Source organism: Bufo gargarizans, unplaced genomic scaffold (assembly GCF_014858855.1).
Source record: "Bufo gargarizans isolate SCDJY-AF-19 unplaced genomic scaffold, ASM1485885v1 fragScaff_scaffold_782_pilon:::fragment_2:::debris, whole genome shotgun sequence".
In the NCBI taxonomy this organism is placed as follows: domain Eukaryota; kingdom Metazoa; phylum Chordata; class Amphibia; order Anura; family Bufonidae; genus Bufo; species Bufo gargarizans.
In genome coordinates, this window is record NW_025334188.1 from 768,451 (window position 1) to 790,300 (window position 21,850).

The window sequence follows — 21,850 nt, forward strand, 5'->3', positions numbered from 1 at the left end:
GACCAACTCTTATCTGACATTGAAAACTTTTAATGTGTTTTGTGCATTTGACTTGTATTTCATTGTGTCTGGACTTTTTATTTATTTAGCTATAGCTGAAGGCCTCTGAAAGGGGGGATTCCAGGGATGGATTGGAAACCTTAAAGTGGCCCTGGAAAAGAATACTTAAAAGTGGCCCCATGTTGTAGGAGGGTCTAAATTGACAGGAGATGGGGCAACAAAAGTAGGGGGGGGGGGGTCAGCAATACCATAGCCCAGAATACCATATACCACAGTGCCGCACAATATATTGCCCCAAAAGCTGTCCCTCTCTGTTGGCCATCAATAGTGCCCATTTTTGTCCTCCTCCTCCAAATTTCCGATTAAGATATGAGCAGCATGAGGAGGTGAGATGCGGGAAACAGTTACATTTAAGAGAGCATGTTGCTGGCTGGGTACATGAATACCTGATTCTCAGAGCGCTAATTACTGAGAGCTTATTATGTACCCAGCCAGCGGCAGAGATGGGGGGCTTGGGCGGCCACCAAGGCATCAGCCCAGCTGGAATTTTCCCTGTAAGGTCTATGGCAAATTTGCCCCGAGGGACTCCGAGTGGCCACAGTCAGTAGCAGTGGTGCCACTTGGAGGTGGAGTTAGCTATTACATCCGCATATTTATTTATCTTTTTCAGTGATTTTTCTTTAGTCTATAGTATATACTTGAAGAAGTGACACCTTCAAGTCTGAATGCGCTCCTATTTCACCTTGGGAGTAGCAGTTTTTTGTGTACTTTTGACCTTCCTCTTCCATGGGTGACTTTTTTTAGGTGATACATTTAACTGTGCGTGCTATCCCTCTCATTGGTTGCTTGGTGCACATAGAGGTAACAAGAAGCAGAACAATATGTGCAGGGTCTGCTCTTCTAAATGTAGATGTTCAATGGCATAGATAGGTTTAGAGTAGGTCCTGCCTGACTGAGACCACCTTGGCACTGTTTAGGTGGGCACAGATGTGTTTTGAGCAAGATATATTGGCTAAGAAAAAAAATAGTTAGGGCTTAGTCCATTTATAATATTTGCATCTACTGTGTTTATTTTTAGAAATCTGCCCATTACATCCACATATTTATTTATCACATCATGCAGGATGTTTTTATTATCTTTTTCAGTGGTTTTTGTCTAGAAAGTGGAGCTAGGTTAAAAGGAAATTGATATAAGTGATGTCTCTCACCAAATATTGTTGTTGTTGCCGTGTAAGGTCAGGCTATCAAGTGAGGCTCTGGCTGTGGTCTGCATACAGGGTCATGACAAAGTGCTGTAGTGTGAGTCGATCCAGGGAAGGGGGTCGGCAGAAATGTCACCCAGTACAAAAAAGGTGCAGAAGACCAATCTAGGATGCCAAAGAGAGAGACTGCAGTGCAGTTAGAGTCCCAGCACATGGCCAATACGGCCAATCTTGCTTGAGTGACTTCAGCAGTCCACTATTCTGGAAAGTGAGTCTGTCATCAGCAATCATTGTAACCATAAATGTATGAACTGTGCCCTTTACTTGTAGAGTGAACTGAAACTGTCATGCTTACAGTATGTGCCTCTATGAAAAAAGTCTGCTTGAGTTTGAATTGTCCTGACTGCTGCCCTTCAACATTTGTATTTGACAGTACCTCGACTATTCCTGCTGCTGGGTGAGATACTAGTACCAGAACTATTACACACTGTGACAGAGACATAATGAAAATAGATTTTCTCATCAATTATACGAATATAAACATTTATTATCAATATGTATATAAAACAGCTTTATAAATATAATATATACAAATATGTTTAAGTGCATGAAAATAAACTTATTTACATTTTGACCATCAGTTTTTGCCCATAAAAACTAAAAAAAAAAGAATGTAAATGTATTTTAATTGCAACAGTATACACTATTTTGTTAGCTTCTTTCCATGGCATAATCTGTATTTGTCCATAAATACTTAAATATAGGTAAAGGTGCTTTAATAGTGACTTTGGAAAGCCATATCAAAAGTTCATGAATGATGTCTACTGCTCACATTTTGCTCTTGAATATTGAAGATTCATGTGTCCAGTCACAATGTCAGGTTCTTATATTCCTCTGAATTTGTTAATGATTAGAGAAAAAACTCTTCTGTAACTCTCACGGAACTGGCGGTTCATGGCTGCATACAGTATAGGATTGATGCAACTGTTTAACCAAGTAAGATTTGCTGCTATCATGTGAAGAACTTGAGGTGCTGCATTTTTGGCATCAAAAATGTTGAGCAGTAAAAAGGGGATATAGCTAACCACAAAGAAGAGAAAAACCACGAAGCACATGCGAGTGACCTTTTTGAAATCTGAACTAGAGTCCTTTGGTTGGGTTACTGTGGCAGGTGCTGATCTAACATAATCTGTAGACTGAGAGGTCACTGTAACTTTTGAAGAGGTAACCTGTTCTGAGATGATTTCACTGGAGGCTGCTGTATCTACACCACTGTCTTCTAGTTCTATGTCATGAAATTTACTGTTGACACCAGATTTATCACTGGAAGCATTTGACTTTGTATTTTTGGTTTTGGCAAGTTTGTACTGGTCCAAAGCCTTGGAAGCAGATTTAACTTTGAGATGGATGAGCAAATAAAAGATCCCAACACAGCTTAGGCCTACCACAAAGTAAAACCCCATTAGAATGGTGGTGTAAGGTCTTCCTTTTATACGATGGAAACTACAGGTACAAACTTTTGGAACTAAAACATAGACTGGCCAAAGTGGTGCAAAGCTGGCAAATCCTGCCATCCAGGTGGCCAGGAGAATGAGTGTTGCACCCAACTTGCAAAAAATACGATCAAACAGTTTATTGTTTGTGATGAGAATGTAACGGCTGACAGCGATGAGGCACAGATTAATAATCGATACAGAATTAGAGACAAACAACAGCATTCCGAAGACTCGGCAGAAGATTTCTCCACTTCTCCAGTACAGGTGAAGGTATGAGTCTACAGAGAAGGGCTGTAAAAACGTACAGTACAAGATGTCCGCCAGAGTTAGATTGATGATGAGTAGATTGAATCGGGTCTGCAGCTTTTTATCCAATGCATAGGCAACAACTGTTAACACGTTGCCAGATGTCCCCACCAAAGACACGATAATGCCCCACGTCACAGCAAAGTATCGATAACCCACAATAGATGGATGATAGCAAGAGAAGGGATCTGAATCATTCATTGTGGGCGTTGAGTCATTCATGGTGGTGTGTGGACTTTTCTTCAGCAGTGTTTCTTTCTGAATGGTTTAAAATAAGAAAACAGGTTATTTCCATGCACATTAACCAGATTCAGTTACAGTTTTATGCTATATTCATGCAATTTTTATGTGCTCAGAGATTAGAACAACCCTTTTTTTGCTAAAACAGCAACTAAGATACTGTATCACTGTTACCTCAGATTTACGATCTATAACAGTTGTAAGTCATAGACACAGCTAAGACAGAGATTAACACATCTTTAATGTTAAAGGGCTTCGGCCGCTCCATCCTCAATGCGCCTGCGCCAGGTGTAGATGTGACGTCATCGGCGCAGGCGCATTGAGGATGGAGCGGCCGAGAGAGCCTCTCAGTGCACCTGCGCTGATTAAAGACAGGTACGGCGCAGGCGCGAGATTTTGAATTCAAACAGGGCCAGCAGAGAACGATTCCGTTCCCTGGCCCTGTCAATCACACTGCGGAGGGGGCGTCATTAGGATCGGAGGATGCGTCTGCTACCAGCAAGTAGCCGCCCTACTTGCTGGTAGCAAGGTAATTTACAGATTATAAAAATAGCTTTTTAACAAATTCTACTGAACCAAAATAAATATTTAGCTCATGTATAGGGAGCTCGCAGTATAGGGATTATTATTAACCAAAAAAAAAAACGGTTTAGTGGTTTGACAGAAGCCCTGTAACGCCACCATTCTACTCTTTTAGAAAGCTGAGTTATTGGAAGCTGTTGGTGAGGGCGTCATCCTATAGAGTTTCTTTACCAATCCATGTGCCTAAATGTGACCTGAAGTACCATAATTGCAGGCAATTTTATTTCCCGGAGAGGCAGTTCTTTTGGTTTGCGTGGAGTTGACTAGTACATATTGTTATTATGTCTTTAGCTTTCCTCTTGCAATATTGATATAAGTACAAGGGAAGATGTTAATTTTACTTATTTTGATCTCCTTTTGTTTTCTTTTAACTACTCATATAGTACATATTAATAGTAGGGGTTGTTATTTTGTTTATACATATTTTTTCATCTATATATGTGTGTTTTTTGTTTTCCCTGGATTTATTTCCAATCCAGGTCTATGAGTGGGGCTTTATTAGGGCAATAGCGAGACTTAGGTATGGGGGCAGGGTGTCTCCACCATCAGGGGACATCCCTGTTCACATGACTCTAGATCTTGAGGGTCATTCAGGGAAAGATTCTTTCCCACCCATTTGCCCATTTACCCATTACCCCCATCTTTCCTAGTCAGCACTCTATAGACCCCATTTAAGAATTTATCCTATCTATAATAGGAGTCCTTGTTGAGTATATCTACCATACTTAGGACATCACCTGAGCAAACTGTTTTTGCTCCATTACCCGTCTGAATAATAAAGGTATCGTTTTTTGTAAGCATGTTTAAATTCTACTTTTTTCTAAAACATATTAACCACACGCTGAGGAACAGGCCATAAACATGTTCTGATCTCAGCGACCTGTCTACAATTTTGCAGAGTAGTTTTGCACACTGTCTGTGGACAGAAGCACTAAGCATAAGTATAGAATGCTTTCAGATATTGATGGTCATGTCTGTAAGTGTGGACTGAATTTCTATTTTTGACTTGCATACATTTTTTCTGGGAATGGCAATTTTGAGGCAACCCGTATGGCTAGTTCAGGCTATATTCTACTTCTCATAGCGTGATGCAATACTATGTTGCACAAATAATATTCATTAAAAAATCTAATTACATATACCAAAGTGTGTTCTAAAATTACGACGAACTAGTATTTCCTGGTATCTTTCTATCTATATACCTGTGGTCCTTTTATCTTGCCTAAGGGTTTCATAAGTGATCTTTACTGATCACTCACTGATGACTTATCTTAAGAGAGTAGGTTATGAGAAAATCTTTTAGTTACGCTAGTGAGTTTTGTAACATTTGCCTGATAAACCCTCAGAAGAAGTAAGATCAGAATTCATTGAATAGCATGCAAGGAGCACATACATCACTTTCCTGGTCAATGCAAAGGAGCTATTTCTATTGTATAACATCCTTTAGGAGTGAAGAAAATCACAGAATTATAATTATTCTGCAGACGTCTATTAGTGTAAGGTAGAATTTCCACTATACCAAGTATTATTCAAAGTATTTTTATGTAAGCTCCTGAGTTGTTAACGCTTTATTGTAATAATTAAGTCGTATAACATGGCTATTTTACACAACTCTGTTTGGGGACCGTGGTCCCACCTAAAAAACAAGCAGAAACAGTTATTTTTATCAACGACCATGACCAATATATTTAGCTTTTTTTTTTAAAGCAATTGAACATACTGCGTACATAAGAGTTATGGTGGGAAGAAATTATAGTAATAATTAAGAGGTGAATACAATATTTCTGGAAGAAAGAATATCACTCGATGAATTAATACTGATTTTGTTTTTAATGCTGCTCTCAGTAATTGTCAGTTCTGTCATTATCAGTTTTTTAAATTCTTTGAATTGAATGGATGACAAGCTGATGCAAGCCTCAACTTATATATTAAATATGCACATAGACCTAAAACGATTTCAATAACCTCTGGCTAAATAGACTAATCTCCAATCCAGCAGCAATCATTGTGGTATATACCCTGACACTAAAAGAGGGATTATTTATATATTACAAGTTCCTTTTCAGCAACATAAACTTGTAAAACTATAGTAAATTCAGAATGAGACAAATTTTAGATATGTAGGCTAGGACATACTCACCAAATGCAGGGTTACAACTGGCAGATGGTCTGAGATCATATGGAACCTAGGTCTTTATATAAGGTCTTCCCTAAAAAGCCCCACCTTGCTCAATAATTTCCCATAAGTTCTGTGTGTTACTTCTCGTTTTAACTTGTACCGTTTTTTTTTTTATGGTACACATGTTATATCATGCAATTTCTGATATCACTTTACAACAGTCATTGGAACAAGAGCTTAAGGCATTTACTGCATATCACCACACAGCACCATGCCACTTTAGGGAAATGAAGTATAATACATCTCATAATGATACAAATAATACAACACATGATTGATCAGGACTGAATGACAGAATCCTGGGTTTGTGGGGAGATCATATGCTATTGCTGGCTAAACTCAACAGATAGAAGTGAGGCAGCACTCCAGTTAATACACGCCTTTATTCACCCTTTCATGTCTCAGCTCAAATGAGCCTTTCTCAAGCATAAACTGAATATAGAAGAATTAAGGGGCTAGAACTCTTTAACCAGTGATTGATTGATCAGTCATCCCTATGCATTTACTGTGCGTCGAGTTGGGACCAGGAAGCAGAGACCAGCGGGGACCTAGTAAACATTGGACCAGCAATGGATGGATGGGATAGATGAGGCAACTAATGCTTATTTTTCTTAATCCACTCTGCCAGACAACTCTCCAAGGTGTAAATGCCTTGGATCATTAGAGAGTCCTCTGGATGACAACACAATCCCCTGATATAAAATTAGAATTTCAGTTAACATCTAAAAATCATAGGGGTTCTTCATAAGACAACCCCTTTGCATATCTCCTGTGAGGACATTTGGACCACTGCATCTTTTAGCCAGAGTAAAGAAGTGTGAACAGAGAGTTTGTATATACATTTCAATGGCCAACCACACCTTCCCTGGGTGATATCGCCTGTTTTGTGGAGGTTTCATAAGCCCGCAGATCAAGTGGTCACCGGACTGTCTTCCTTCTAAAAAGAGGTTGTCTTAATGAGACAATTCCTTGTAGACACATCTTGTAGAGGATGATTCTTCTCCAGTCAAAGAACCCCTATTTCTAAAATATAAAGCCAGCAGTGTGCCCCAAACTAAGACAAACCATGTTAGCTGTATATCACCCTCCTCTGATCGCCTGAAATTCTAATTTTATACCAGAGAATCGTGTTATCTACAGGACTACTTAATGATCCAATTGTCCGGCCAGATAAAATTTTTATACCAGGGTTAGATGAGTTTTAAAAAAATAAGACCAATCCCCCTCCACTGCTTTTTCAATGCTTACTGGATTCCCGCTGGTTTCTGCTTCCAGACCTCAACTTGACACACGGTGGCCCTTACTTTACAAATATTATCTCTCTGAACAACCCCTGTAAGGCTTTACAGTTTATTGATTCTTCTGTATTGAGGTTATGCTAAAGGAAGGCTTATTTGAGCTGAAACGTTGCACAGGTAAATAAAGGAGTTTATTAATTGGAGTGCTGCCTCAAATTCTGTCTGTTGGGTTTATTCAACATATGACCCCCCCAAAACCCCAGGATTATGATAGTCATTGTCAACCATATGTTGTATTAGTATCATTATGACATGTATTCAGTTAAAACACAAAAAGTTAAAATGCATAAGTGGTGGCTTTCTTTTCCAGACATCTGCTGGTGGTACATACAACAAAGACAAAAGGCACATAAACCACTATGTAAACCATGTTGGGAAACAATCTTTGATCTCATAATTAAGATATGTGGCTTAAAAGAACAGCTCCTATTACATTAAAAAAAACTACACCGGACAAGAAACCAATTCCTACTGCCCCTGTTAGTTGGAGCCAGAATTTGGATCCCTTTAGAGTCAAACCTTGAATAATGACTCAACAAAACTGATCATCTATATCGTATAGAAGAAACAGCAGCTCCTGGCCAAAAGATGATTTACAACATTTAACCGCATCAAGCAATCCTGGCAAAAAGTTTGTACCTTGATGTGTGCATTCACACCCGGCAAAATCGCAGCAGATTTTCAGTGGGAGAAAATCAGCATTGTTTCTGGTGCAGATTCAGTTGCTGAAATTCAGTTGATTTGATCCAGATTTAACTCTCCCCATTACAAAGGATGAAATGTACAATGAAAACGTCCAAAATAAATTGACAAGCCGCAAATTTAACTGGTATTTCTTCACCACTGGTCAATTTTTGATGTGGTTATGTTTCCAATACATGTAGATGCAAATTGCTGAAAACTCATTTATTTTGTACTGTAAAATGCTGAGGATTTTCTACAGCATTTCTGCAACATGTGAAGTAACCCAACATACTTTTCATTGATATTAAGGCTTGGGCTACACTGTGACTTTTTGTAGCCCATCTGATGGATTTTAAGTATTGGAGCTACAGCTGCGGTCCAGAGGAATGCATTGGATTGTATACAAGCTTGTGGACTGCAGCTGTCACTCAAAAGTTGCACTACCAGTGGCATGCTAATGGGGGGCTTGGGGGGTGGTCTGCTCCGGTTGTCGCTCTCAGGGCGTGCCAGAACCTAGAAGCAATGAGTGCTTCCATCAATACAGATGTTAGCACTTATTGCAGGAGCGCCAGGAGCTGCGTTCCGGTCACTCACCCACCCCTCAGCTCCCAGAGCTCCTCCCCTCCCTCAGGCTGGCGGTGCACAGAATGGTGAAGCAGGAAGACTTCTCCCTGCTCCACCATTCAGCCTGCAGGCACAGATCGCACTGCCTGCCTGTGTGGGAGGAGCCTGCAGCCCGGGAATCTACATAAGATCCGCCCACAACGTGCTGCAGAGCGATCTGTCTGCAGGGGAGAGAGGACTGTGAGCTTCAGGAACGAAGCAAGGCGAGTACTGTTTTTTGCTTTATTAAGGTTTCATGCACACGACCGCAATTGTGGACAAGAATATGCATTTCTATCATAGGGCTGGCCGTGTGCGTTCTGCAAAATGCGGAATGCATACAACCAGTATCTGTGCTTTGTGGACCGCAAAACACACACAGTTGTCTGAATGAGCCCTAAGGGTTTGGCTACACGGTCAGGTTTCTGCATGTAGCTTTGGAAGCCAAAACCAGAAGCACATTCAAAAGAGAGGCGATCCTTTTATGATCTACTCCTGATCTTAGCTTTCCAAACTGCATGTAGAAAACCGACCATGTGGCTGTACCCTAAGCATGCAGGTCTAAGACCAAAGCCAAATTCACAACAAAATAATACATATAAAAGAAGCAGATGAATCCCCGCTGGGCCCCGAGTGGTGGACGGCACAGTACACTGACTGGAGTACAGTGAGGCAGCATACCACATCTCAAGCAGCCTGTCCATAAAACAAACTGGGTAGATTATTTAACAAATTGCCCAATGTATTATTATATGCATTAAATGCATTTTTTTTAGAGCAGGAGTCAGTCAACAGGGCCTCCAGGACAGAAAGAGTCCAAGGCAAGGACTAGACAGAAGGCTACTAGTAATAAATAATGTGTGCTGGCATAGGTATAGGAGTTTGTGACTGGGTGTCAGGAATCTGCATGGTACAATGGTCCCCAGAATTAACTTTACTGGTGGGCTCTAGGCACTCCGGTCTGACACTGTATATATTGTAAGTGGAAAGTGACCATGCCATGGACAATAAATGTCCTTGCAGATGTGTAGTATGAGACTAATGGTTTAGAAGTCACAATCTACAGTGATTTCCCACCATAACCTGCCAAGAGATGAAAGGCAAGGATAGCGTGGCTCAAATTTAGGGCCTTTTTATGCTTTGACTAAGAACAGACGGTACTGTCTGAAGTGCCTGCTGGTACTTGCAGTACTACACGAGTCTTTAATTGCCATGAAATAAAGCTGGATTTTAACCATGATGAGAGCAGGAGGAGATTCATCTTCTTTTTGGATCATTTTTAATCTTTGCCGTATGTAACGTTGGGAAGGGTTTTCAGTATTCACATTCCTTTCAGCTTTGCAATAATAGACAATTGCTCTGAATTCACCTGATGTGACCTACTATCTAATGAGTTATATTTTGGTTAGCTTGTAATGAAACCACCAGTAACTATAACGGTACGGCCAGATGTCCAAGGTTTCCTGATACAGTTTAAAAAAAGCTAAAAATCAGGCGTGAATCCATAAGAGAGGAGAAGTTGTATCTGTCCTCTATACTTTATCTCCTTTTATGATCCTCCTCCGATTCTGGCTTCCAAAACTGCATCAGGAAACCTGATCGTGTGACAGTACCTTAAGGCCTCTTTCACACGGCCGTTGCGGGAAAATGCGCGGGTGTGTTGCGGGAACACGCGCGATTGTTCCACGCGAGTGCAAAACATTGTAATGCATTTTGCACTCGCGTTACAAAAATTACGCATGTTTGGTACCCAAACCCGAACTTCTTCACAGAAGTTTGGGCTTGGGATCGGTGTTCTGTAGATTGTATTATTTTTCCTTATAACATGGCTATAAGGGAAAATAATATCATTCTGAATACAGAATGCCTAGTAAAATAGCGCTGGAGGGGTTACAAAAATAATAATAATAATAATAATAATAATTTAACTCACCTTAATCCACTTGATCGCGCAGCCGGCATCTCCTTTTGTCTTCATCTTAGCTGTGTGGAGGAACAGGACCTGTGGTGACGTGATGGACCATGTGATGACCGGAGTGACGTCACCACAGGTCCTGTTCCTCCACACAGCTAAGATGAAGACAGAAGGAGATGCCGGCTTCGCGATCAAGTGGACTAAGGGGAGTTAAATTATATATTTTTTTTTTTAACCCCTCCAGCGCTATTTTACTATGCATTCTGTATTCAGAATGTTATTATTTTCCCTTATAACCATGTTATAAGGGAAAATAATAATGATCGGGTCTCCATCCCGATCGTCTCCTAGCAACCGTGCGTGAAAAAAATATATAAAAAATAAATAAAAGAAAACTGCACCGCATCCGCACTTGCTTGCGATTTTCACACAACCCCATTCATTTCTATAGGGCCTGCATCACGTGAAAAACACACAAACTAGAGCATGCTGCGATTTTCATGCAACGCATAAGTGATGCGTGAAAATCACCGCTCATGTAAACAGCCCCATAGAAATGAATGGGTCGGGATTCTGTGCGCGGAATACTCGCCTGTGTGAAAGGGGCCTAAGGGTTTTGTTACAACCTGCCCTTACAACCCCCTATAGATTATCCCCCAACTTTCTTCCAGTCTTGAACACATGAATAGAAACCCTGTCTAGATATGGGAGTGAGGGGATTCTCACTACATCACTGTGTATATGAGAAGCCTGTACAGACTAGATGACACCCTTGAGAAGATTTAATGGTAGCCCTATTATTTTCCTCCAGCTTTCGTAAAATTGACGGAATATCATGTTGGTAACTAAAGGAATTAAAGGGGTATTCCTTTTTGAAACATTTTTCACATATTCTCATACGCCATTACATTGTAAGTGATCCGTAGTGCCAGAAGTCTTAGAGGGTCATTTAACAAACTGATGTAAGGTAGAACTGGCTTAGTCGCCCTAAACAATCTCCTTTCATTTGTGACAGCTCCTTAGGGAAATGAAAGGTGGAATCTGATTGGTTGCTATGGGTAACTAAGCCAGTTCTACTTTACACCAGTTTGATAGATGACTCTCTTAGTGTTGGTTCCATGAGGCTTTTATGACATATGCTGTTAATCAGTTTAAGATTAAAATGACCCTTTAAAGGGTTTGTCCATTCGAGTCAATGGGGCAGATGTACAATACCGCACACAACCTGTGGACAGGGGTGGTGCTGTTTCAGGAAGAAAGAAGCCATGTTTTTGTAAACCTGGACAAACCCATTAAAGAGGTATTCCAGGATATTAATATTGATCGCAGGAGTGCTGCAGTAACCTGCTCCGTCCACTACACAATAGGTGGAACTATTCATAAACATTGGTGTCGTGCGGGGTGTCGGAACCCTGCCAATCAGATATCCTAGAGTACCCCTTTAAGGGGACTGAAGATTTTTTGGAGAACATTTTTTAGAAGTACGTCGGATGATGTCTTAGAGGTTTGATACGCAGTATCATTTCCTCATTATGGATTGATTCATACATTTTTCTTGTTCTTATTCTTAGTAAGAGAAGCATGAATCATGTCTAAAGGTGTGCTCAGAATATGATTTTTGAGCGGAGACGCAAGTCCTGCATGCATCTCCACTCAAAAATCATGTTCTGAGTGGACACCGAACGGACCCCATTATAGTCTATGGGGTCTTAAGGCTCTGTTACGCTCAGTTAGGTCTGAGTTATCTGCAGAATCCGTCCTTTCCATTCTCCTGCACCTCAACGGAGCCGGAGAACAGAAAGGAGAAACGGTGATGTGAATGAAGCCTAATCTGCAATATTTGATATAATGCAATATGGCAACATTGATGCTAAGCTCGCAGTTCAGGCGCTACATTGTGGCAGCGCTTTGGAAAGTCTTAGAAGAAACAAATGCTACGTTGCAGGCTGGCAAGGCTCATAAGTATTTGTAATAAGGGGCTAAAGTGAAGGCCTGTCCCCTCTCCTGTTTCAGTGATAAGTTATTACGATTGTTTTCCCTATAGCCTGCTATTTGGCGTTAACGTGACTTACCCATGATGTTACACTTAGGGCTCATGCACACAAACGTATTGTCTTTCCGCTTCTATCTTTTTTTTTTTTTGTGTGGATTGTATGCGGAACCATTCACTTCAATGGGTCCGCAAAAACAACGAAAGGTACTCCGTGTGCATTCCGTTTCCGTATTTCCGTTCTGCAAAAAAGTAGCGCATGTCCTATTATTGTCCGCAAATCACGGTCCGAGGCCCCAATTAAGTCAATGGGTCCACAAAAAATACAGAATGCACATGGAACACATCTGTATGTCATCCGTATTTTGCGGATCCATACTGTAGAAATGCGATACCCATCCCATATGGCTCATATGTTTAGAGATTAATAAGTTACTGTTTCCGTTTCTGCTTGTGGAATAACGGAACGAAAGAGAACGTAAATCAGAGAAAAAAAAACCCTCAGATACGGAACAAAGGATCCGTGAAAAACGGACCGCAAAACAACAACTGTCGTGTGCAAGAGCCCTTAGGTTTGTTTTATAAGGAGAACATACATCTGCTTATGTAGTAGGATAAGAAGGTTTAGTGTGGACTGTACAAGGTGGGGAGGCCTGGGATAAAAATGTCCAAGTTTGCCCCGCACGTGACCTGACTGTAGTTTTAGACTTTCAGTAATTATATCTCCATTTCACCCCAAAACATATGGCCAGATTTATCATGACTGACAGCTCATTCCACTTTCACATATGGCTAAAGTCAGTTTTAGCCAAGTCAGATTTATGATCGGCCCTTTAAGACTGTAATAAATGTGGTTTGACGGTAGCAGTTTATCCGTCAGTAAGCAGCTTTACAAAAGTCGCACATCTTTACGAAAAAGTTGCATGTTCTATTAAAAAGTCTCATAAGATAAGCATGGTCCTCACTGGAGTGAAATTGCGCAATTTTTTGCGACTTTGTTGCGACTTTTTAAATAGTCGCAATAGTAAATCTGTCTAGAGATTAATTTACATAAGAAAACACGCCCACTTTCAGAAAACTGGCGAGCATAGTGCAGAGCAGAAAAAAGTCGCAAATTTTTGCGCAGTTTTAGTGATGGAGTGAAAAAGTCGCGACTTTTTCACTCCATTATTCTGACTTGAGCAAATGATAAATCTGGCCCATAGTCTTATCTCAGGTATGGCTTGGACTATTCCACACCTGAAGCAGAAAGATTGTATCATATATTTAGTCTTTACGTGTCCATCACAGACGATATCATCACCTACCATGAAACAAAGCTATGCTATGCTCAGACACAAACTTTATTTTGTTTGTCACGCTTCCATTAGGAGACATATTTTGACTCTTGTCTAAAGCTGGTCAGAAACATGGGATTTGTGTTGGCCCTTCCAAATCTAAGGAGCCTAGTAGTCTGTTCCCTGGGTCTGTCATCAGACAGAATTTACCTGCATAAACCTACAGTATCGTTCCTCCCCAACACCATGGAAATAACATGGGTATTGGCCAGCCTGAGTATGGTAATGATGTCCCCGACAGTGCAGTATCTCGTTTAGGCCTCATGCACATGGGTGTTGTGCAGCCGTTCCGTGCATTGGGGACCGCAATTTATTTTTAATAGAACATGTTCTATTTTTTTGAGGTGCGGAGGTACTAACAGAAACACCACGGAAGCACTCCATAGTGCTTCTGTGGGGTTCCATGCCTCCGTTCCGTACCGCACTGCAGCTCCGGATTGTGGACCCAGTCAAGTGAATGGGTCCACCTCCGTGATGCGGTGAGCACACGGTCGGTGCCCGCATATTGCAGACCTGCTGTTTGAGGGCCGCAATACAGCAACAGCCGTGTGCATGAGGCCTTAAGAGGACATGTTTAGTTCTTCATGAGAAAAATTTGACATTTGGGTTTAGACAGATTTCCCCATAAAATAACAGTTCTGGAGCCTCTATTCCAGGGATCAGCAACCTCCGGCTCTAGAGAGGTTTTACCAGTTGGGGGGGGGGGGGGGGGGGGGGGGGGGGGGGAATGTCCCTGCACAGTCTAACACTGGTAGCACTGAATGGATAATGTCAGATTGTGTAGGGACACCCCCCAATTGGTAACACCCAGCTGGACCTTTCTTTTGCAGACTGCTGGCATTTCATTCATTAACTTCTAGTGGGAATAAAAGAGTAATGGCACAACAGAGTCATAAAAATAGGTGCTCCAGAATAATTACATGGGAGAAGCCAGTAGTTAGGATAGGTTAGGTCCTACGGGTAACCTGAAGCACCTGGGCTCCAATGGGCAGGTCAGTTAAAGGGCTTCCACCGACTATGTGTCATTGATAACAGTGGTCTATTGTTATGTGGCAAAGGAGTCTTTGGCCGTCCTCAGACACAAGTACCTAGGTGTAACTGCCACCGCTGTAACCTTTACAGCCAACGTCCCTGCTGATAGAGGAACCCCACTCCTCCGTCACAGTATGCACAAGTCCTAGCCAATAAAAGGACAAATAAAGAGCTGCTAGTTAGTAAAAGTGTTGTGGTTCATTTTCTATGACTATACTACACACACGAGACCATTGTATGAAATGTGAGAATACAGAAGGATCCATATATCTTGTGGTGGACCAGCCGAGTGTCTTAGAAAATGTGACAAACATGTGGGTCCTGAGGCATCCTCATGAGGAACTTTCACAACTTTCACACTTCCTAACTGGTATTTCCACACTGTCATCAGATTGCCAGCTCTGCAAACAGCAAGCTGGCAATATATGTGTTGCTCGAGTGTATAACTGGAAGACGGGAAATAATAAGGCAAAAAACCTAAAAGTGCAAGAGTTCAACGGTTTTAACAGTTTTACTGGGATGGTGGAGGGTAGCAGGGGTGACAGAACCTGTGACTTCCCTGCCTTCCTGTACATGGAAAACCATATACATACAGAAACATGGGCAAGATGTTCAATACAATGAGTTCAGAAGTTTCCACCAGCACATTTTCACACTTCTGTCAGATTATCAGGCTATGTTCACATGGCAAAATCCGAAGCAGAAAAATCAGCGGCTGGTTCAGAAGCAGAATCAGCATCTAAAAAACAAGTCTTTATTTTGTGGCGGGAATGCTGCCAAATAAGTTCATAAAATACCTATTATTCATCAAGGTATTTTATCCCTTTCCCCTTGACTTCTATAGAAATCAAATCTGCTTGAAAAAAATGTAAAATGCCACATTTCTCAAATGAGTTGCCAAAAAATAATAATCTTCTACCTTGTGGACATGGTCGTGTTTTATACATGCGAATCACACATTGGAAAAAATCCCATTTCCCGCTGCTGAATCAGTGGTGGATTTGGTCCATGTGAACACAGCCTTAGGCCTAGTTCACACGAACGTTTTTTTTGCGGGTGTACGGGCCGTTTTTTTGTGTTCCGTATACGGAACCATTCATTTCAATGGTTCCGCAAAAAAAACTGAATGTGTTCCGCATGCATTCCGTTTCCGTATTTCCGTTTTTCCGTTCCGTTGAAAGATAGAGCTTGTCCTATATTTGGCCGTAAATCACGGGTCGTGGCTCCATTCAAGTCAATGGGTCCGCAAAAAAAACGGAACACATACGGAAATGCATCCGTATGTCTTCCGTTTCCGTTCCGTTTTTTCTGAATCATCTATTGAAAATGTTATGCCCAGCCCAATTTTTTCTATCTAATTACTGTATACTGTATATGCATTACGGAAAAACGGAACGGAAAGGAAACGGAAACACAACGGAACTTAAATACGGAACAACGGATCCGTGAAAAACGGACCGCAAAAAACAATAAAAGCAATACGGTCGTGTGAACTAGGCCTTAGCAGCATCAGGATTACAATATTACAACTAAGGGTCCGGAGCAAACAAAGCCCTATAAGTCATATTTTATAATCAAAGAAAAACTTGAAAGAGGCTCAGTTATTTAGTGATTCACAGATTTTCAAAGTGCTCGCAAGCTTAGAAAAGGCGAGATGAAAATAGAACAGGTGAGACAGTAAACCGCAATCACTTCACGTGTTACGTGGAAACTCCTACCACAATGATACATCCAATAAAGAGGAACTTACCTCAGTTGTGTCACATCCATTTTTATAATAGCAGAAAAAACTGTGTAGTCATTTATCAATGTTGTTTGGGCCTTTTTGGGTCGAATTTTGAGTGTTTGCGGCAGTCTGTTTTTTAGTCGCATTTACTCTTTGTTTTGCGCCTGTGTTTCAGTCTCTTTTGATCAAGCTTGTCTGTTTTTAGACTGCAGTAGTGGATTCCCCTTTCAGTATTTTTTGGGGCGGGGCCGTGGAATGGACATACGGATGTGGACAGCACGGGGTCCAAAAAAAGAGGATCAGATGCCTACCGTCTGGTTTCCGTTATGCTGTCCATAGACTTCTATTATGACGGAATGCCTCTAAAAGGTTTCCGTGGTGCATTCCATCATAGAATGCAACGAGTTCGCTCACCCCTAGTCTTTTTTTGGTTTTAGGCTGACATCTAGTGGTCGTTCTCTTGCAAGACAGATTCAAATTCACTAAATTGGTCTTAATAGTATGGGCAAGAAAATGTGGAGCAAGTGAGCTGAATTTTGGCACACGTCTCCTTGAAAGTAGACAAATTGTGGCGCAACTCACCATTCAAAACAAAGACAGAAAAGCACACCAACCCTGGCATAGGCGTACATGGAGAAATAAGGGCCCTATAGCAAGGATCAAACCAGGTCCCCCCCACACAGTCTTTTTCAATGACCCATTTGCTAAAAGTTGTTTCTTTAGAGCAGGCATCCTCAAACTGCGACCCTCCAGCTGTTGTAAAACTACAACTACAACAATGCCCTGCTGTAGGCTGATACCTGTAGGCTGTTTGGGCATGCTGGGAGTTGTAGTTTTGCAACAGCTGGAGGTCAGCAGTTTGAGGATGCCTGCTTTAGAGGGTAGAGTCCTGACCAAGTTTTCACCTCCAGTAGAAGAGGAGCTAACTATGGTAGTTACGCCCCTGAACCCTGGGGTGGCTTAGAATTTAGACTGTTGTTACGACAAAATCTGGCACAAAATAAGGTGTCATAGCAACATTCAAATTTCTACTCCACCCCAGGCCTGGTGTAGAAATTACATTCAAAAGTGTTTTAAGCATTTGATTTGGCACCATGCAGTCCCATGTATACATCTCTGCAACTGCTTAATCCCATAGCTGTGCACTGTACATTCTGGTGAGTGGGAGAACTGTATGACACACGAACAGACAACTCCACTATAGTACATGTCTTTATACATAAGATACACATATTTTACTGACTCTTTTCCCCATAAATCTACTCACCTCCTCCTGCTCTATAAGGCTGAGTTCACACGAGCGTGACAGATTAGGTCCGGATGCGTTCAGGGTGCGTTCAGTTAAACTCGCACCATTTTGCAAGCAAGTTCAGTCAGTTTTGGCTGCAATTGCGTTTAGTTGTTCAGTTTTTTCCGCGCGGGTGCAATGCGTTTGATGCGTTTTTCACGCGCGTGATAAAAAACTGAAGGTTTACAAACAACATCTCCTAGCAACCATCAGTGAAAAACGCATTGCATCCGCACTTGCTTGCAGATGCAATGCGTTATTAACGCAGCCCCATTCACTTCTATGGGGCCAGGGCTGCGTGAAAAACGCAGAATATAGAACATGCTGCGATTTTAAAGCATTCCAGAAGTGATGCATGAAAAAAAATGCTCATGTGCACAGCCCCATTGAAATGAATGGGTCAGGATTCAGTGCAGGTGCAATGCGTTCACCTACTGCATTGCACCCGCGCGGAAATCTCGCCCGTGTGAACTCAGCCTAACATGCCGCCAGCAGATTGCACTGCATCTCATGGTGACAGGTTCTCTTTAAGACCAGACTCATGAGCAAATTGAGACAACCCTGTTTCAGATTTCCCACTAGAACCTGTTCCTTTAGGGCGCTTGCACATGGTGCAGATTTGTATGCAGAAAATCTGCACAAAATCAGCACCAAAAAACTCATATAAATCCACATTATTCAATAAATTTTTGGTGCAAATTTGATGCCCGTTGAAAAGGGTGAAATCCGCACAAGAAAAAAAAAAAAAAAATTGACATGCTGCAGATTTTAAAATCCGCACCTACGAAAAAACTGGAGTACAGGAGTACACTTGGGAATATTTTGCGACTTTTTGCAAAAATGCAGAATGATAAATCTGGGGTTAATCCATTACAAAATAATAAAACTCACCTGATCCATTTGAGTGCGAAGTGGACGCCGTCGCCATCTTGATTAAAGATCCTGCGTGAAATCTCATGATCTTCAATTAAGATGGCTGCAGCGGCCGCTTAACGCTCAAATGGATCAGGTGAGTATGTTTTTTTTCTTTATCGCCACTTCAAGGAAAATGTATTCATTACCACGAAGCACAAGGAAATTCGGCTTCGCGACGAATCAAATTTTCCTTGAAATACGTATCGAAGTCCACTTTGGATACTTTGCTTCCCTCAACCCTACTAGTGATATGTCACCAATTTCTGAGATGAGACAACTCCTTTTAGAAACTCCAGGGTTCCCCCTATCAACAACTTACCGCTACAGTGAAACATCAGTACCGCATCACTGTGAATGGATAGCCACTCGCTGGGATCTAATCAATTGCATTTAGTTGGACACTGGAGTTTTTACCTATTTAAGGCGACTTCACATCTGCGCTTTCCCTTTCCGCTAATGAGATCCGTCTTAGGATATTCTCAATAGCGGAGGAAAACTCTTCAGTTGTTTCCCCATTCATTGTCAACGGGGACAAAATGGAACGGAGTGCAGCAGAATGCATTCCGTTCCGTTTCATTGCGTTCCCATGACTCGCACAAAAGTGCAGCAAGTAGCGTTTTTGAGTGCATCCTGGGATGCGGAGCAAGACGGGTATGTCTCATGACTCACAATGTAAGTCAATGGTGACGGATCCATTTTCTATTGACTTACAATGGTTTTAAAAACGGATCCGGCTTGGCTATTTAAGAGATAATACAACTGTATCCGTTCAAAACGGATGCAGACGGTTGTATTATCACGATGGAAGCATTTTTTGCTGATCCATGACGGATCCAGCAAAAACGCAGATGTGAAAGTAGCCTAAGTTGGTGGGGGTTTTAGAGTTTTATTATAATGTGGTGGATAATAGGTATTTTTTTGCCATTGGCAAATAGTAATTCCTATTATTATATTCACTAGGACCCTCAAGAGACCCCCTTGGGCATCCTGCATTTGCATCTGCTGCAGCATTGCATCGTTTGCTACGTGCGTCCCTCCACATCCAATGTAAGAACGGGGAATGTTATGTGAACCTTAAAGCTTTATTTGCATAAAACGTGAAAACCCCTTTAATAAATCTTAGTATAGATGCAGACAGGGGTGTAGCTAATGGCTCATGGGCCCTGGTGCAAGAGTTCAGCTTGGGGTCCCCCTTCCGTCAGTGCTTTTTGGCCAGGGGCAGGAAGCACAAGGTCTTCGTGCTGCCCGAGGCAAAAATTGAAACGGCACCCCCTTGAGCCAGGGGTGTAACTTGACCAGCATGCACTTTCTATAATACTGGTGTCTTCTTATGCACCACAAGGGTCTTTGGGCCCCCTCAGGCTCCTGGGCCCGGTAGCAACTGCTACCTCTGCACCCCCTATAGCTACACCCCTGGATGCAGAGAACATATCTGGAGGACCTGTGCAGGATACCTGCTGGATATTACACCGGCCAGAGTGTCTCTCTCCGCACTCGACCATCCGATTGTAACCCTGAAGAGACTAATTACAGAAAATACTTAGCTTTTAAGGCCGGGGCTCCATGGCGACATAAATATATGTATATATATAAAGCGATATGCTACAGAAGATAGTTGTGACAATATTGCAGATGCAGAATATCACATTAACACACATGTCATAACATGCCATATACCGTAAATACTTTACTTGTGATATCATCTCCAGGGCACTTAGGCTGGGTTCACATCATCTTTCTCCTGTCTGTTTAACGTATACAAAAAAAGGTATACGTTAAATGGATGCCTCAGACTGATGCCATACAGTGGCATCTGTTCCCCATAGAGTTCAGTTTTTTTTAAATGTATGTCTTTTCTACCATGGTAGAAAAAAAAAAAGTGTACTTTTTTTTTACTGGACTGTGGAGGATACAAGAACGTTGTGTGCTGCGTTTTTGTATCCTTTTTTTTTCTAATGTGTACATCAAACGGAGGCATAAAACGTGAACCCACACACAATAAATCACAGTAGAGCCCCGGCCTAATTAATACGATACTGGTTCTTATTACCTTTTGGCCCTGCTCTCACTAAGAACTATTCACATAAGATTAGAAAGTTACAAAGGTTTCACCAGTTTACAATAAGTGGGGTTCATCCTGCTGCAGACTGAACACCTCCCCATACACATTCCCACAAGACTCACCTGGCACCGTATGGCGGTCGGTCGTGGACCTTGGATCACAGACAGGAGAGGTCCAGGAGCTCTGTGTCTTGCTGCTCCTCTGATCACACAAAAGCTCTCTGCCTTCCCTCAGGAGAGTGGGAGGAAATACTTCCAATAACACAGCGTAGTATGAGCAGGTACAGAATCTGGAATGACGAAAAACGGTGGCGTAACACTGTTAACCCCTTCAGTTCCAGGAAGTGATGGCACGGCTCACCTTATACCTCAGGGCGTGTTGTACCGTCTGACTCTGAGTCACATCTTGGGAAATTCAAGGAGACTGTTTTATTACATGAACAGGAAGGTGGATTACTGGTGACATATCTCATACCTTGGCTGAGCTTCTGACTAAGGGTCAAATGTGGGTTATGGAAGGGGTGGGGGAATGAATGGTATTGGGGAAATTCCTGACTGGTTTTATTCTCTCAGGTCTGTCTTACCTTCTGTCACTTATCTACAGTGAATGGGGCTTGTGCACACACCCATGCGCTGGCCGCTGAAAAAACCTCATTCAGAAAGAACTCATTTTCAGTTGCAGAAATTTCTGCAAATGTGTATTTTAAAGGTCTGTTACTAGATGTGAAGTTTCTAAGAGGGGTTGTGAAAGCCACGCTGACGCTGTGGGGGGCAGTTATCAAGCTGGTGTAAAGTAGAACTGACTTAGATTCCTTTCGTTTTCCAGTTATCCGAGTCTGTGGTCCATGGTTCCAGTCCGTAAAAAAAAAAATATAACCTGTCCTATTCTTGTCCACGAAAATTGGTTAGCGGACCCATTCAAATCAATGGGACTGCCAAAAATGCGGATGCACAACTGTCTGTCATCTGCGTCCACGTCCGTTTTTGTAGAATCAG

General features: G+C 41.8%; 1 protein-coding gene across 2 annotated transcripts; it reads right to left on the reverse strand.

Annotated features, from left to right (window-relative positions):
• Positions 1-1,728: 1,728 nt before the first annotated feature.
• On the reverse strand, positions 1,729-21,109 carry LOC122922853 (G-protein coupled receptor 84-like). Of its 2 annotated transcripts, none has more exons than XM_044273606.1 (2): positions 20,978-21,109; positions 1,729-3,262 (listed from the first exon to the last, which is right to left on the reverse strand). In XM_044273606.1, exon 2 carries the CDS (start codon positions 3,224-3,226, stop codon positions 2,087-2,089), a length of 1,140 nt encoding a protein of 379 aa, XP_044129541.1. In that variant the 5' UTR covers positions 3,227-3,262; positions 20,978-21,109; the 3' UTR covers positions 1,729-2,086. The 2 variants fall into 2 exon arrangements, with proteins under 2 accessions (XP_044129541.1, XP_044129540.1); XM_044273605.1 differs by lacking the exon at positions 20,978-21,109 and adding an exon at positions 5,967-6,079.
• Between the last annotated feature and the right edge of the window lie 741 nt (positions 21,110-21,850).

Excerpts from the sequence above, each read along its gene's own strand:
- LOC122922853 (XM_044273605.1), bottom strand. The coding sequence starts at position 6,005 with ATGATCTCAGACCATCTGCCAGTTGTAACCCTGCATTTG. Across the intron at positions 3,263-5,966 it reads CAGTTGTAACCCTGCATTTG|AAAGAAACACTGCTGAAGAA; the intron begins GTGAGTATGTCC and ends TAAACCATTCAG.